The sequence below is a fragment of the Euleptes europaea genome, chromosome 16 (genome assembly GCF_029931775.1).
Source record: "Euleptes europaea isolate rEulEur1 chromosome 16, rEulEur1.hap1, whole genome shotgun sequence".
Lineage (NCBI taxonomy): Eukaryota > Metazoa > Chordata > Lepidosauria > Squamata > Sphaerodactylidae > Euleptes > Euleptes europaea.
In genome coordinates, this window is record NC_079327.1 from 54,447,375 (window position 1) to 54,465,647 (window position 18,273).

At 43.8% G+C, this 18,273-nt stretch overlaps 1 protein-coding gene across 1 annotated transcript in view; it reads right to left on the reverse strand.

Moving 5' to 3' along the window:
• Positions 1–18,273, reverse strand: part of DMD (dystrophin) — a 1,354,185-nt gene that overhangs the window by 909,644 nt on the left and 426,268 nt on the right. Inside the window, exon 9 of the mRNA XM_056862020.1 lies at positions 14,599–14,727. Coding sequence (XP_056717998.1) covers positions 14,599–14,727 — 129 coding nt within the window. The remainder of the gene's footprint in view (positions 1–14,598; positions 14,728–18,273) is intronic.

The following is an 18,273-nucleotide window of genomic DNA, read 5'->3' on the forward strand; positions in this document are numbered from 1 at the left end:
AGAAAAAGTATTCATATTCCTGAGCTCCTTTTTAAAAAAAAATCATTTTAGAACTGATTTGACAAGGAAAGGTGCAAATGAGCAGGAAGCGAAGCATCAGTGGCAAGGTGGCAGAAAACAGAAGAATACATGGTGAAGGCAAAGTAGCATCTCCACTCAGAGAAAGTGATTAGAGGCTACTGAGAGAGGAGCAGAATTTGTAAACCTGGAAATGCAATGTTAGTCTTTATTTAAAGAATAACTAGATCTGTGGGTCTAAAATGCATGCTTCAGTTTTACTACTGTAACCATAAGCAGGAATCAAAACCAAATGCATGCCTGAGATTCAAGAACAGCTATCTGGCAATGGATTTGTTGTCGAATGGTTTCAGCATTCAGTAGGAGATTATTTTTAACAATTCTGCAAATAAAGGGTTTCTATTCCACAATTTCCATATTGAAAAAAATTAAGATAATCCATGTCATTATTAAGCAAGAAAAATCCAAAGGACTTTTAAACTCTTATTTAAAGGAGAATGTTGTGACGAGAAGCTTAGAAAAATCAGATGGATTTGGCAGCTCTTCCAGTTGATTTTCAGAGCCTAAATATAGAAAAGTATAAGTCATTGGGAAGTCATTTGGAGGTGACATGACCCCACACCAGCATAAGTGCCCACTTATGATGGTATAAGGGGCACTTACACTGGTGCGGGGGCCATTCCCCTTGGCACCTGGGTGCTGTGGAGCTGCACGGGGCTCCCCTACTGGCACAGCCTCTCTGGGAACTAAATCCTGGAAGAAAATGGCAGTGCTGGCATGGGGGGGCAATTCCGGGGTGCTCCCCAGGGTCGGAGCTGACTTCAGTCAGCTTCCTAGCCCCTTCCAGCTTGGCAATGCCCCTCACTGCTGAGACAGGGCTATGACACCTTTTTTGCTGTTGCAGCCCCATTGTTTTCAGTTGGGGCATTTCCCCCATTTTTGCCTTTTTTATTTTTAAAAAAAGCTTTTTTATTCTCTGCAGTGGCCGGGAAGCCTCTGAGGAGGTGGCATGGCTGTGCCATTCCCGGCCACCATGGATTCTCTCCCCCCCCCCCCAGAATGAGGTGTTAGTTCCACCACATTTACACCAAACCTAAAACACATTCGTGTTACTGAGGTCAGTGAAGTCAAAGTACTGTGTTTAGATCTTTGATATAAGACAGATTTTATATTATTTGTCTTTCTTCCTAAAAAAACAATACACAAACTCAGTTAGAAAAAGTAGAAAAGAGCAAGGGTCCAGTAGCACCTTAAAGACTAACAAAAATATTTTCTGGCAGGGTATGAGCTATGGCTCATGAAAGCTCAAACCCTGCCATAAAATATTATTGTTAGTCTTTAAGGTGCTACTGGACTCTTGCTCTTTTCTACTACTGCAGACAGACTAACACGGCTACCCACTGGGAATTATCAGTTAGAAAAGAACATAAAAGAAAATGAATTAATGTATCTATCTATATATAAATGTTTGTATGAGAAGACAAGAGTCATTGGAAAAGACAGTCATGCTAGGAAAAGTTGAGGGCAGCAGGAAAAGAGGAAGACCCAACAAGAGATGGATTGACTCAATAAAGGAAGCCACAGCCCTCAGTTTGCAATATCTGAGCAAGGCTGTCAAAGATAGGACACTTTGGAGGACTTTCATTCATAGGGTCTCCATGAGTCAGAAGTGACTTGACGGCACTTAACACATACATATATGTTTGAGATATGTATGATACTTTATTTTTCGTATTTTTGTATGGACACTGTATATATATGGGATGGGAATAACCTGGATAAAGACTGCTTACACAAAGTAATGATGGCCCAATTTGATTGCAATTTGACATACCTTCTGAACCATCATAAATTGATCTCAACTACTGTTAAAATAAGATTACCAAGTGATTTAATCTGCTCTCAGACTTCAAATAGAACAGTGATTCTTGCCTGAGTTTGGGGTGACATTTGGACCTTAGTGGACTTAATTTTTTTTTCCAAATGAAATGACCCTCTTAGGAAGAAGAAATGAAGAACAGAGGGTCATTTCATTTGAAAAAAAAATTAAGTGCTGTAATGTAGCACCTACAGCAATCAAACTGAGCCTGCCAGCACTCAACATCAAAGACTAACAAATTAAAATCCTAGTTAAAACATAACACTTGGTCATAGCATCTCTTCAAACCTCTACATCATAGTTAGTACAAACCATGAAAGCAAAGGGGAGAGTCCAGCCCCATGCCATATTCCTGTTCTTCTGACCATGGATCAGAGTACATTGTAGTCAAGTCAGAAATGACTTGACAGCACTTAACACACACACACACACACACGCCTTCCTTGATATACATAACAACACCCCCTCCAATACGCCCTTCCCTGTAATTTCTATAGAGTTTGTAACCAGGGATTACCATATCCCACTGGCTCTCTCCCTTCCACCATATTTCTGTAATGCTCACTATATCAATGTTTTCCCTTAAAACCATGCACTCTGACTCCCCCATTTTTGCTTGGAGGCTACTAGCATTAGCATAGAAACACCTCCACAATGTCTGTCTCTTTCAACTTGCCTGACATGTGCCCTTGGGCATCCTTAAGTGGCTATCCCACTTTATTTTACCATCCCCTTTAATGTCTATGCCATTCCCGTGTGGGCAATCAAAAGCAATTTTCCCTTTGTCCATTTGCATTGAGTCTGCCCAAACCGGATGCTTCTCAGCTCATGTCAGTTTTCCCCCAGGTTCAGTTTAAAAGCTGCTCTGCCACTTTTTTAATGTTACATGCCAGCAGTCTGGTTCCATCCTGGTTCAAGTGCAGCCCATCTCTTTTCTATATGCCCAGCTTGTCCCAAAATGTTGCCCAGTTCCAAACAAATCTGAACCCCTCCTCCCTACACCACCATCCCATCCATGCATTGAGACTCCCAAACTGTGCCTGCCTAGCTGGTCCTGCACATGGAACAGGTAGCATTTCAGAGGAAGCTACCTTGGAGTTCCTGGCTTTTAGTCTCCTGCCTAGCAACCTAAATTTGGATTCCAAGACCTCCAGACTACACTTCCCCACATCGTTGGTGCCAACATGCACCACGACCACTGGCTCCTCCCCAGCACTGTCAACCAGACTACCTATATGACGGGTAATGTCCGCAACCTTTGCACCAGGCAGGCACGTGACCATGTGGTCCATGCACCCACCAGAAACTTCTCAGAGGCATATCCTTGGTCCAATGTGGTTAAGAGGTTAGGGCTTCAGAGTGGAGGCCCACTCTGTAAGCAGAACCAAATCTCATTAAAATGTTTTATACTGTCCTTACAGGCTAGTTCACATGTTCTGCCCTCATTCAAGTGATGCTTTAAAAAGTAACATTGCATAACTGCATAAAAGCTAACTTTTAACTCAGATAGGTTAGAACCTGTGCAGTGACCAAAAGAGATACCACACTTCCTGGGAAGCTGTTAATTATAGCATAGGATTCTGTGAACAACCACAGATATATGAGTTGCTTACCACTGTTATAGCCTCTTTGGGAGATTCCTTGGAGCTATGAATCAGTATTTCTATCCAGGGCTAAACTTTCCTCCAGGCAACTTGAGGCAGCTGCCTGGGGCAGCATTTATTTGCTACAACAGGAAAAAAGGACTTCTTCATCCTCATTTCATGTGCTTTTGCTGCTGAGGCTTTGTCCCTGTATACCTTAAGAATTTATTCTCCTTCCTCATGCCCTATTGCAGTCTTGTAGATCTGTTCAGAAAGCCCCTTTCAACATTCCATTCAAGTGCCAAATCAAAATGATGTGAATATACAGAGGAACTTTTTTCTACCTGTTCCAAACCTGTGGAATAGACATTCCTCCAAGACATGCCAAGTGAATCTAAGAATTTTTAGAGAAATTCTGAAAGGCTTTGGTTGGGTTGGTAATGTTAATGTTGTAAGCAGTAATTTTATTTGAATTGGTGCTCATTATTTGAAGTCTTTTTATACTGAATGTCTACCTGACAAGCTTCCAAGGAAGTTCCCAAAAAGAAATTGTGATTAAATGAGCATTTTCTTTTTAAAGCCAGTTATAGTTCTGGTGGACTTGATCCATCTCTCACACAGGTGTCAGACAAAACAGCTGAGAGTGAGAGGCGCTGTTTCATCTTGCTTGTTTATTGTAGTGCATTGTGGATGAGTTGTCTGAGGCCACCTGTATTACTCCACCATGAAGTCTGGGGAGAAAGGCACCAAGAGACTTGTAAACTGCTAATAGCTTCAAGTGGAGATTCTGCTCCTGCAGGGATCTAGATATCTACTAGACACATATTGTGGGCCATTTTGTGGATATGTAAATGCATGGATCAGACCCACACTGACAGAAAGTAGACTGTTCTCCAAACTTGCCCCCCTCCAGCTTTGCAGGAAAATCTTAATTCACAAATATTGCACTGGGGGACTAACTCCTCCCCAAACAATAATGTTATCTGCAGGTGCCCAGATGACTTACCGCTGCAGCCACTGCAATGGCTCCCAGGGACTCTGCCAGCTGCTGGGGATCCTGCAGAGGGGGAGGTTGATAGAAAACCTGAAGGTGGGGGAGGAAGCAGGAAAAACACCATCCTGAAGGGAAAGTCTGCTGAAAGGAGGGTTTGTCAGATGAAGCCTTGGATGTTTTGGCTGGAACCCAATTTGCAGGGCTGGGCAGGAGCGAGGCGTAGCAGGTTGGAGGGCAGGCGATGAGTCAGGCAGCAGGCGTGAGGCTGAATAGCCATTGCTGTCCCAGCTCTCAACTGGCCATCTTGGGGGCTGTTGTTGGCTGGTCAATCAGCTCTCACCCTTTCAAATTTGAAAAGGCCTGTGAGAGCAGCTGGCATCAGGGTGGGCAGAACGGGCTGGGAGAGCATCGGAGGCAGTTTTCCCTCCGAACCAACCTCCCAGCATAAATAGGGGCTGTGGCTGCCAGAGGCTTCAGTCCGCTGCCAGCTCTCATCCCCACCTCCCCTCCCCTGTTTATTGGTTTTAAAAAATATATTGTTATTGTCACAACTTATGTGAGGTGAGCATTGGTCTGGATTCATTTTGGGAGGAAAGTGGTCTGCAAACCCCTTTCCTCTGTCTTGGTCAGTTGACTGTAATGGTCACATGCTGCCCATTCTTCCTTAGAGTGGTTAGCTATTAACACTTGGGGGATCCCAATAAGGGATTTTGGGGAGAGGCACGAGGGTAAGACAAGCCCAGTTCGGGGGCAGTCTGAGTTGCCTCTTTCCAGGTTGCAGGGGAATTACCAAGTGGCTCACGTCCAGGTATTTCCCAATACTGCCATTCCTAGCTATTCCTAGCAGGATCTCTGGAGTAGGATGTACATCAGGCTGCATTGGGGTCAGCAGATGTTTTCGAATCCAGCCTATATGCAGTGCCAATGCTTTTCAGCTGTTAAAAAAGTTAAATAAATAAGTTGTGGCCATTTACCTCTATAACTTATTTCTTGTAAACTATGAGTTGTGTGTTATTTATGGCAGTTATAAGAGTTTAAGTTGGGAGCCTCCCCTTATGCTTAGCCCTGGACTAGCAAGTAAGAGTGTCATAGAAGAGGAGGGGGGAGAAAGATGAGGTGGAAGATAGTTAGAGAAGGGGGAGAGGGAAGGAACCAAAGGTGGGGATGGAATGCATCCTTCCTGCAAGTTTTTTTCTGGGTCCCCACTTGTATGATCTATATAGCAGTGGGTGCCCCAACTCCAGAAGAGGCATCCATCTTCAAGGTGAGGCTCAGAATAGGAGAGAAAGGTATTCTGTGATCTAAATGATGTGTACAAGTTCACCATCTAAGTGAAGTTAGAACTCGGTGTGGAAGAAGCAACATGTTGTTTTGTTTGAAAGGTTGTAGGACCCAATGCTGGACTGGTTACAACCTAAGATGGGCAAAGTGTACTACAGAAATCATGGCTGCCATCAGGCCCAAAATCTCTGTATGGAGACCACTCTCTGGAGTGGGCACAGAAAGATTGTGGTTGTATGAATAAGTATTTGCTGTTTGTCCAGGAGCTGGTAAGCTTTTGGAATCTAAAAGTGCCCTCATAAATTGAAGGTGTCATAAGGGTTCCAGGTGTGACTAATCTCCATTTAAATGACATCCTAATGAAGTTAGGATAAACAGTGCACATGGTGAAGGATAGATGGTGGAAAAGAAGCAGTCAAGAGCCAGTTGTACAGAAAGACTGGAATCTCTTGATGCCTCAGATATGCTACAACTGCTGCCATGCACTTGCTGAAGATCCTTGGGATGGTGGAGATTTCCAAGAACAGCGATTTGTATTAGTAGTGGCTGTCCCCCACAGTGAATCACAGAAATCAGCAATGTTGATGGAGATACGGAAGCAGGCATTTTTGATGCTGATAGATGCAAACCATGCTCCCAGTGTTAGGAAAGGTAAGATGGAAGTGAGGGTCACCATCAGGAACTTTTCAATAAACTCATTGAAAACCCCTGAGATTACGAATGGGCCAGAGACCTCCACCTTTTGTGATGGTGAGGTACCCGCAATACAAATCCTGGCCTCTCTGGAAGCAAGATATGCGTTCTATCACCTCTCTGTATAGAAGGGAATCCATCTAGTGACAAAGAAGGAAGGAAGGTTCAGTAGGTAGAAATACTCAAGAGGGAGTAGTGAATTCAGTTGCCTAACCCAGCCTTGTGATGGTTAGAACCACTGGCCTGAGATGATATCTCCCAAGCTGGGAGATGTAGACAGAGGCAAGAGATTGTTGGGAATTGACACAGACCTTCACACTATTGCTTGGCATCCCATTTGCATGACAATTTTGTATAAGATACAGAGATATATAAAACTATTTAAATTTCTAAGAAGAGGTAAAAGGGATAGAAATAGAAAAAGCAAGGGAAATTAGAAGTTACTAGAGATAACTAGTTATAGCTGGTTTAAAACAAGGGTATGGCTATTTAAAAACAAAGCTATTTAAATGGCTAGAATAATATTAAGAGAAGTTAAAAGCTTTAGATGTAGGGATAAGGATAGTGATAGAAATAACAGGAGTAATTAAAAATCACTGGAAATAGCTAAATATAGCTGATTTAAAATAAGGGTGTGGCTGCTTAAAACAAGACAAAATAAGATAAGATAAGATAAGATAAAAAGATCCTTGTTTAAAATAGCACTTATTTAAAAGTAGGAGCCTACAACGGCTTAACTGTAAGAGGTAAATAAGCAAAGATAATAAGGGGCAAAAAAAGTGGAGGGAGAGACAGCTAAAATAAGAGGAAGGCAAAGCCAATAAAATCCTACTTTCTCAGAATAGTTTAATCAATATTGGCAAGAACCCTTTCCCCTCTCCTTTCGTACCCGAGGAGATGTGGGGTAAAGAGTGAGTTTTTATGATAGAGTTCTAATTCAGGGTTTCCCCCTCGCTTATATCCAACCCCACCCCACGGATTTTGTGAGCGTCACACAGCTCTTTGCCTCAGCGACTGGCAGAGGCAAGAAAAAAATTTCAGAAGGACAAATCAAATCCCCAAAAATGCAGGCAGCCAGGCACCAAATAAACGCCAGAACAGGGAAAGTGAAAGCTAGACAGGAGCAGAGGAACTGAAACCAATCTGCAGAGTCGCAGGCTGTTCTCAGCTCGGACCCCCACCCCACTGGGCGTCGCCTAGTGCCTCGGTAATGAGCTCAACAACAAGAGACTTGTCGAGCCTGCAGGGGTGAGGGAGAGAAAAAGCAGATTTAGAGTGCCCAAGTAGGCACTAAAGCAATAAAACAATAAAATAATAGTCTAAGCAAAGGCTTAGGGCTAAAAAGAAAGTAAAAAATACGCTCCACGGAGCGGAGCTCAGTCACAATGCTGCTCTCAGTTTCAACCGGAACCCATGACAATTTTGTTGAGACAACGCCTTGAGAAAAAGCAGGAAAAACACCATCCTGAAGGGAAAGTCTGCTGAAAGGAGGGTTTGTCAGATGAAGCCTTGGATGTTTTGGCTTGTTTGGATACTGACAACCAACCCCTCAAATTCTGAGGTCTATAAGATGATGAGGCCAGGGCCACTGATAATACAGTGTTGTATTCTCTCCAATGAATCATTGGTCTTAGAACTGCAGAGACCTTCCTCTTTAAAAAGGAGATTGTGGATATGTGCTCAGGATTCTAGTGTCAGGTTAGAATATCAAAGCCAAATGGGACATCTGAAAACGACGGCAGTGGCCATTTGCTTGGAGTCCCTTTCAACTACATGCTTTGCAGTGCACATTTTTTTGTTTTGTTACCCTTAGGGTTTCATCCCTGAAAACATGGATCTGCAGTCATCTGGAAGGCATCCTAATGCTTGATATTTTCTCCTAGAGGAAAAGCAACTAGTAAGTCCTCCAGACAAGGTAGTGGCTGTTTCAAATTATATAACCTCAGTCATATTGACTTTTCATCTGAAAACACCCAGCTTTCCCCCCTTCATGATCAGGGGGAGCCATGTGGTAAACTTGCCTGCCTTTCTTAAAGCTGTTTCCATGGCAACCAAGTGTTAATAGCTAACCACTCTAAGGAAGAATGGGCAGCATGTGACCATTTACAGTCAACTGGGGTGTTAAAACACCATTCAGTCATCTTGATCTATTTCATCACCTGCTACTAGGCATTTTTCCCCTTCCATACTGGACAATTTTCTCTTGCTATTGTACAAAGATCAATTTCAATTATTCCTTAGTCTATTAGGCTAACCCTTAAAGAGCTATACAGCTGAACTTGTGGATGGTAGAAGTTAACCTAGTTCCACTCCAAGTGGTTCCATGCAAAAAAACCCCCTACAGCATATTTCAGTTAGCTCTACCTGCCTCAATTATGACGCGGAAGCCAAGCGGATTGGCAGTCTGTCCAGGATAACCATCAGAAAGTCCTCTGCTACTTAGAAAAGTGTAGTTTATTTTACAGTGCAAAGATATAATACAGATACTTCTTTCACACTCTCCGCTCATAGCATCCCGCGCAGAACTTTAGTTTCACTCCATTATATACACCTGGTGGACGCAGCCACCAATCACAGTAGATGCTTAGTCATCCTGATATGACTACTGTATTGCATCAGCCACCTGGCTATAACTGGATCAGGACAGCTTTCTCTAGCTCTCCAGGGACTGTCCAGGCTGATTGCATCATCACTAGATCCATCTGAGCTATCCTGCACCTGTGTAACTAATCTGACAGCCTTGTAATCTTGACACTCCTTCTCAAGGATTTCAGATTAGTTTGGTTAGTTTCATAAATCTGTTACAATCCACAATTTTTGTAAACAGATCTGCCACATTACCAGCACTGGCATACTTTACAATATATACCATGCTTTCGTTCACAGCTTCAACCACATTGACATATCTTATCCTTATATGTTTACTTCTGCCTTTAAAGTTTTGCTCGGTCGCAAGTTGTAGCGCTGATTGACTGTCAGTATATATCCTTACTGGTAATTGTACAGACACATTGAGTTCTTTCATTAGATAGACAAACCATTCCACCTGGTTTATGCATTCACTTACAGCACTATACTCTGCTTCGCATGAACTCATGGCTACAAATGACTGTTTCACAGATTTCCAATGTATGGGCGCTTCGCGGATAACTTATGGGTTCCTGTGAGGGCGGCTAGATTCTTGTGATCGGTCCAAACTTCGAAGGGGACTTTAGACCCTTCCAGGAATTGTCGCCATAGAGTAAGTGCATGGTGAACGGCTGAGGCTTCTTTCTCCCAAATGGGCCAGTTCGATTGGGAGTGCGCAAATTTCTTTGAGAAGTAAGCGCAGGGGTGAAGGAGACCATCTGGTCCTCTTTGGAGCAGGGCCCCTCCCATAGCTACGTCGGAGGCATCGACTTGTACAATGAACATTCGATTTGGGTCTGGGTGCCGTAGCACAGGTTCCGACGTGAAAAGGCGTTTGAGGGCTACAAAGGCGGTCTGGCATTGATCAGTCCACAGTATCTTAGCGGAGGGTAATGTAGCAGAGCTTCCTTTACCCTTGGTTTTCAGAAGCTCGGTGATGGGCAGCGCTATTTGGGCGAAGTTAGGGATAAATCCGCGGTAGAAATTAGCAAAGCCCAGAAACTGTTGTACTTGCTTGCGGTTGGAGGGAGGAGTCCAATCGAAGACGGATTGGACCTTGGCCGGGTCCATGCTAAGGCCATGGTGGGAGATTATATATCCCAAGAAAGTTATTTTGCTCTGGTGAAATTCGCATTTAGCCAGCTTTGCAAAGAGTTGGTGATTGCGCAGGCGGTGCAGAACTTCTTGGACCAAAGTGACGTGCTCGTCCATGGTTTTTGAATAAATAAGAATGTCATCCAAATAAACTACCACTCCGCGGTACAGTAAATCATGGAGGATTTCGTTGATGAGTTGCATGAAGACCCCCGGGGCACCTTTTAACCCGAAGGGCATCACAAGGAATTCAAACATTCCAAAACAGCTAGAGAAGGCAGTGAGGGGTTCGTCCCCCTCGCGGATACGGACGCGGTAGTAGGCTTCTACTAGGTCCAATTTGGAGAATATACGTCCCTCTTGCAGTTGTCCCAAAATATCTGAAATTAGCGGAATAGGATAGGCGTTGGCTTGAGTAACTGCATTGAGTTTTCGGAAGTCAATGCAGAGACGTAGGTTGCCCTCCTTTTTTCGGACGAAAAACGCGGGGGCTGAGTTGGGAGCATTCGACGGGCGAATGAACCCTCTGGCAAGGTTTTTGTCCAGAAAGTCCCGTAGTACAGTGCGCTCGGAAGTGCTCATAGGGTAGATCTTACTCTTGGTTAATGTGCAGTCTTTCACCACTTCAATCGCACAGTCAGTGGCCCGGTGGGGGGGTAAGGCATCACATTCTTTAATGTTAAAGACATCCGCAAAGTCCTGGTATACATCAGGTAGGGACGGCGGTGATGGGACATCGGAGATTAATGCCGGAGCGGGTGGAGACAGCACCGCAACTTGCTGTCGGTGCTGGTCGCATTTGGGGTTGGCAAAGGAGATCGTGTTCGTCTCCCAGTCTGTACTGGGACTATGACCTTTAATCCAGTTAATTCCCAGGTCCAATTCAAATCGGATAGGGGCTATGGTAAAGTCTATTTGCTCCCAGTGGGAGCCAATTCCCATCGCCACCCCTATAGTGCGATGATCAACTGGGCCCCCCTTGAAATGGCTTCCATCCATTTGGGCAAATTGGACGGGGGCTGGGAAAGCCTCGGACTTGACTTTGAGTGCTGCAAATGTGGCCTCATTGATGAGAGTGCGACCGCAACCGGAGTCAATGAGTGCCTTAACGGGTAGTTGGGGACCACCTTCATAGTGTTGTAAAACTGCGTCCACATAAATGGTGGTTTCCACTTCCTTTACTTTAGTGGGAGCTTTCGGTTTAGCAGGAGAATCTGCAGAGGTCTGTGGAGACGCTCCACTCACCACAGACCGGAGCCGTTTTTTGACAAATCAAGGGGGGAATCCAGGTTTAAAGCTGGAGAATTCCATGGGTTCTCTTCGTCAGAAGAAGGAAAGTTGTCCCCCAATGGGGCATTTGTAATCCGGGACCCGGCGGGGTCATTCGATGTAGGAAGGATAGATGAGTCCTCAACGTGAAGTGCAGAGGGTGTGGGTCTTCCCGGCGCTGCGCTGCGGGTGGCCGCGGTGCCTTTGCGTTGAGGTCGTCCTCTAGCTCGGGCCGTCATGCTGGGACGAAAGGGTTCAGGGCGATGTGGGCAGACTGCTGCAAAGTGGCCCAGTTCCCCACAAGTGAGGCAAGCACCTCTTTGAAATCGGGTTTCGCGATCCTGGGGTGGACGCGCGGGTTTCCGTGGATTGGGGGGCGGTGCCTTGGGCTGGGGCTTTTGGATGCTTTTCTCCTTGTTTCTTTGGCGGAAATAAAGCGCCGGCGGCTTTCCACCTCTTCAGCTAAGAGGATCCAATCCTCGAGGGTGTTGGGATCACCCCGCATATACGACCAGTTCAGAATGTCAGGGTGTAAGGCTTCCCTGAAATGGTGAATTAGGGTGGCTTCGGGCCAGCCCACAATTTTGCTTGCTAGTCTTTGAAATTCATCGGCAAACTCTCGAACTGGAGTAGAGCCCTGTCTTAGTTGTAGAAGCTCCGCTTTGGCTCGTTCCCCCAGAAAGGGGTCCTCAAACCTCCTCCGTAAGGCAGTCATGAAATTGTTGAGGGAACGGATAGAGCGGGATCGGGTGTCGAACTGGAGGACCATCCAGTCGGCTGCTTTACCTGTCAAAAGGGAAGCCACATAGCGAACCCGGCTGTCCTCTGTAGGGAAGAACTGTCCTTGTTCTCGCATATAGCTGTCCACCTGATGCAAGAAACAGGGCAGGGTTTCGAGAGATCCATCGTAAGTAGTTTTCAACTTGAGTTGTTTCCAAGGACCGGGCATGGGTTGGCCCGGTTGCACGGGTGCCCTGGGTGCAGGTAAAACGGGACCTCCGGGAGCCGGAGGTTGAACAGGCACATTAGCGGGTGGCTGGGCTGGCATTCCCTGAACCGGTACTGCGGCTCCCTGTGGAACGGGTTGTGCCGGGGTTGTCAGGGCCTGCTGTAACTGCCTGTTGTCCTGAAGCAAGTGTTCCATTAGCTCCTGGAGTTGATCTACACGGCCAGATAGCTCTCGATTCTGAGCTCGTAACAGGTGAATGTCCTCACCCGGGCCACCTGTACGATGAGGTTTGCTTGTCCTAAAACTTGTGGCCCATTGAGAACTGTCCCCATACAAGTCTCTTCCTCAGACTCCTCAGAGTCTTGGCGTCGTTCCGCGAGGCGGCGTGCGCGTTGGGTCGTGCGTGACGGGGCAAATACCGGGGAAAAAGACAGACCCAATGGAGGACCGCTCCTTCCGGAGTCTTTGGGGCGGCCGCCTGTCCGCGCCCGATCCGCAGCCAACTGCAGTTCTTTATCCCTTGCGGCTTGAGCCTCGGCTTCCGCCTTAGCCGCTTCAGCAGCTTCCCTATCCGCGAGAACTTTTGCGCTTTCAAGTCTCAGAGCGGCAGCTGCGGTAATGTGTGGTAAAAGTTCCGTTTCCAGGAGCGTGAGTAGGGGGTCGGGATCCCCACCTAGCAATGGTTGCACTCGGACCGCGACCGCGGGTGCATCGGCCCCGAACGTCGAGGCCAAACGTTGAGCCAAGGTGGCTATCGTGGTATCCTTTGTACAATCCGCAAAGAGGAGGGCCGTCTGGATAGCGACCCTCTTGGCTTCAGCTTGACAGTCAGCTGCATTGGGTACCAAAGAGAAACCTGCCGGTGTGGCTCCCACCATGGTACCTTTCCCCAAGGCGACAGGACGCGTTAGAGCCGTGGATGAGAGAGTCTCACGGGCAATAAGCTTATCCAATAAATCGGTTAGTATTTGTAAGTCCTCAGTTGCCAGCCGGGCATCATCCAGCAACTGATCAAAATCCTGGAGGTCTAAACGAGCATTAGTATCCTCCGACGTTAACATCCAGAGAACCCTCACCAGAGATTGCCACTGTGTCTGGACCAGTCCACTCAAGCGGCAAACCTCTGAATTAGTCCTAAAGAGTTCAGCTACTATGTCCTGTAGAAGGGTAGGATCCTCAGATGAGGACTCCAGGGTTCCAAGAAGCAGTAGTCACGGTTCACTCGGAGTGCGCCCTCCTAGCTCCCATCCGAGTGGCAGGCGAACCCTCCGGGGCTCCAGCCTGACTAAAGAATCGATGAAGAAGAGTAGTGATAGCTGTCATAATGTGAGCTCTTGACCCATAGAACCAGAAATCACCACAGAGACAATCAGATTCCAAGCAGATGGCTTTACTGGTCAAATAGGCAATACAGTGCATTGAGGATAAGATGACAGCTATGAGTTGTCTTGCCCGTTATTGGGAAATATAAGGCAGAGAAACGGCGGGAGATTACAAAGCATAAACAGAGCATTATTTCCCAGGAGTGGCGTTCCCAGGCTTTGGTATGTGAAGCCGTCCTTGAAGTCTGGACGGTTCAGCAGAGAAACGAAAGGAAACATCTAAACCGAGATAACAGCCTGACACCCAGCCCCTTTTTGACTATATATTACTCTTCCTACACACTTGACACTGAGAGACACTGTCCTTCAGTGTTACTCCTCTGAAGATGCCTGCCACAGCTGCTGGCGAAACGTCAGGAAAGAAAATACCAAGACCACGGTTACACAGCCCGGATAACCTACGAGAACCAATCCACAAAGGATGTTTGCCATATATAATGGGAAATTGCCACCTGATTAACTTAGGTCAACCATTCCTTGACTTCATAGAATAGTTGTGTTGTTCTTTGGATCCAAATTTAGGAGTGTTACTACTTCATGGCGCTAGGACCTATTTTGAAACAAAAAGGGGAGGAAAACACCTTTCACCTGTACCAGTGTTGTACTGATACCTAAATCACCTAATGAATAAAAGTAGGTGTGACCTGATATTGCTAAGAATAGGATATAAAGCAGAAAGGACAAACTGACAGGACTAAAAAAAGTGGAAAGGGTATTGCTGAGAATTAAAACAGGCACGAACAAAATCCCCCAAAGTGCACACACTTTCCACAGCAAGCACAGGCTTATTAAAATAATATTCACAGCAAACAGTAATGTTGACAGACCTGTGGAGGGAACATCCTCCCTTTTTGATCAGGGGACATGACATAAGCAGCTTGTGTATACGCATAGCTTTTGAAGCGAGGTGGAGGTGGAGGGGTGTGCACATGCCCCTGTGCTACACTGACTTTGATCTAAGGAGAAGAAATTAAGAAGAAAAAGCAGATATGCACTGATGAGTGTGTGCAATGTGATGGATGAATTATTTTAAAAAAATATTTTCAAGGGAGAACATCAGCGGTTTAACTCTATCTTGTAAAAACAGCGCTGCCATTAAGCAATCAAAATGAAGTGGGAAGTATGGAGGCACTTTCGACAATCTGACATCCTTTCACCAGAGGTGGAGAGACTCCTTGAAGTGCCAGATAAGTATTCTTAGAAAACAAAACCAGCACACGATTTCAATGCAATACAACTATATAATAAAGTGCAAGATACTAAGTGAATACTTAACTATAAGAGGACAATATGTACACTATATACAAAAATACAAAATTACAATGCAAAGTACACAAATGCAAGTCAATCCAATTGGTTTTTCTATCAAGGTAAGTATTCAAGATCTTTTCTTAATATTTTTTGTTTTTGTTTTTTAGTATTGCATATAATGATTCTAAGGGCTGGATTGAATGATTCTACTGGATTGAATACAGAACTTGATTTTTCTTGTTTTTTGTAAATATTTATTTTCACCCGAGCCCTTAGAATCATGGAGTTAGCCTAGTTTCTACTTTATTTACACCTATAGTTAGAAATTTAAATGCCAATGTGGAGACTGTCATACTATACTCTGAGACATTGGAACTTACCTGGAGCTGCCTTGGCTATTGGAACGTGATATATATGAGGATGTTTTTTCCTGTGCAAATATAGTTTCTCTGAATGATGAGTTAGATGTCATGCCTTTCCAGACATTCTTGATATATTACATTGATTTTTAATTGGTTCTTAGCACATAGTATTACATTAATCATGTTTTTATTAAAATTGATAACATTGTATTTTTAAATTATTTATTAAATATATAGAATAGGACCAGAGAAACGTGGATACCGATCTAGACGACACGTCCTTGTATCCCTTCTTCGGCTGCCTTAGTGTGGACTATATTCTACTTACCTGTAGCACTGCTACACTTATATGCAATACTAAAAAACAAAAACAAAAATATTAAGAAAAGATCTAGAATACTTACCTTGATAGAAGAACCAATTGGATTGACTTGCATTTGTGTACTTGGCATTTTGTAATTTTGTATTTTTGTATATAGTGTACATTTTGTCCTCTTATAGTTAAGTATTCACTTGGTATCTTGCACTTTATTATATAGTTGTATTGTATTGAAATCGTGTGCTGGTTTTGTTTTCTAACAATACCCCACAGCGCAGAGCCTTTTTGCTTTCAGATAATTATTCTTGGCATGATACTCACAATCAGTGAAGGATCTCTATAACTCAGCACACTACAAAAGCAATACCCTACAGTAAGTTCTGAATAAATGTGCACAGTAGCCATTAGAACAAATCTTTAAATGATCATGTATCCCATAAACTAATTAATCCAGATAAATAATCAGAACAGATCTTGGCATTTCTAATGACTTTATGCAATATAATTCTAAGAAGGGCTAATCTTTTTAAGGCAGAAACTGTGTTCTCATGGTATGTCCAACAAACAGGTTGAGACTTCCTATGGAACTCTAAGTATGAATTAGCACAGTCTATTCTTACAGGAGCATGCCACTGTCAATAAAATCCCTTTTATTCTCTGTGGTTACATTATTTATATGTTTATTTCCCATATGGTCAAAAAGGGATACAGCTTCATATAATATGCTTAGTTTTAAATAAAAGAAAGCCAAGTAGCTCTTCTTCTGTTTTACCCCATCAAATGGGTGAGTGGGTTAAGTGCCATCAAGTCATTTCTGACTCATGATGACCCTATGAATCAATGTTCTCAAAAACATCCTATCTTTAACAGCCTTGCTCAGGTCTTACAAACTGAGAGCCATGGCTTCCTTTATAGAGTAAATATCACATGTTGGGTCATCCTCTTTTCCTGCTGCCCTCAACTTTTCCTAGTATGATTGTCTTTTCCAGTGGCTCTTGTCTTCTTATAATGTGACCAAAGTTAAGATAGCCTCAGTTTTGTCATTTTAGCATCTAGGGTCAGTTCAGGCTTGATTTAATCTGTAACCCACTGATGTGTTTTTTTGGTGGTCCAGGGTATCTGTAACACCTGAAACACCACAATTCAAAGAAATCTACTTTCTTCCTATCAGCTTTCTTCATTGTCCAGCTTTCACACCCATACATAGTAATAGGGAATATGATGGCATGAATTAATTTGATCTTGGTGGCCAGTGACACATCCTTACACTTTTCTAGCTCTTTCATGGCTGCCCTTCCCAGTCTCCTTCTGATTTCTTGGCTGCAGTCTCCCTTTTGGTTGATGGTGGAGCCAAGGAATAGAAAGTCTTCAACAATTTCAATTTCCTCATTGTCAACCTTAAAGTCGAGTAATTTTCCTGTAGTCATTACTTTTTTCTTCTTAATGTTCAGTTGCAGTCCTGCTTTGGCACTTTCTCCTTTAACTTTTAGCAGTAGTCATTTCAAGTCTTCGCTATTTTCTGCCAGTAACGTAGTATCATCGGCATATCTCAAATTGTTAATGTTCTTCCCCCCAATTTTCACTCTACCTTCATCTAAATCTAATCCAGTTTTCCTAATTATATGTTCTGCATACAGATTGAAGCAACAGGGAGATAAAATAAGTCCTTGTTTAACACCTTTGCCAATTGGAAATCATTCTGTTTCTTCATATTTTGTCCTAACCGTGGCCTCTTGTCCAGAGTACAGGTTGCACATCAAAACAATCAGATGTTGTGGCACACCCATTTCCTTTAAAACCAGCCATAGCTTTTCATGATCCACACAGTCAAAAGCTTTGCTGTAATCTTTGAAACACAAGCTGATTTTCTTCTGAAATTATCTCATATGTTCCAGTAACCAATGTAAGTTTGCAATATGATCTCTAGTGCCTTTTCCTTTTCTGAATCCAGCTTGAACATCAGGAATTTCTCATTCCATATATGGTAACAGTCTTTGTTGTAAGATTTTGAGCATCACTTTAATTGTGTGAGAAATTAATGCGATGATCCAATAGTTGCTGCAATCTTTGTGGTCTCCTTTCCTGGGAATTGCAATGTAAATTGATCGTTTCCAGTCTGTGGGCCTTGTTTTGTTATCCATATTTGTTGGCATATTCTTGTCAAGAGTTTTATGGACTCCATTTCTGTGGCTTGGAATAGCTCTATTGTTATCCCATCTGCTCCTGGTGCTTTGTTTCTCCCAATTGCTCTCAGTGCAGCTTTCACTACACTTTCTAAAACTGTAGGTTCTTCTTCAAAAGATTCTTCTTGAAAGGAATCTGTCATACTTTCACCTCTTCTGTAGAGGTCTTCAGTGTATTGTTCCCATCTTTTCTTTATTTTGTCCAGCTCAGTTAATGCATTTCCAGGCTGATCATTCATGCAAATCATGCAAATTTGTTCTTTACATGGTCTTTAAACTCTTCAAGAATGTTGCTTAGCTTGTATTTTGGTGCTACGAATGTTCTGGTGTTTTTCTTCTGCTTTATCTTAATTTTTGATATTAACAATTCATGATCTGTACTGCAGT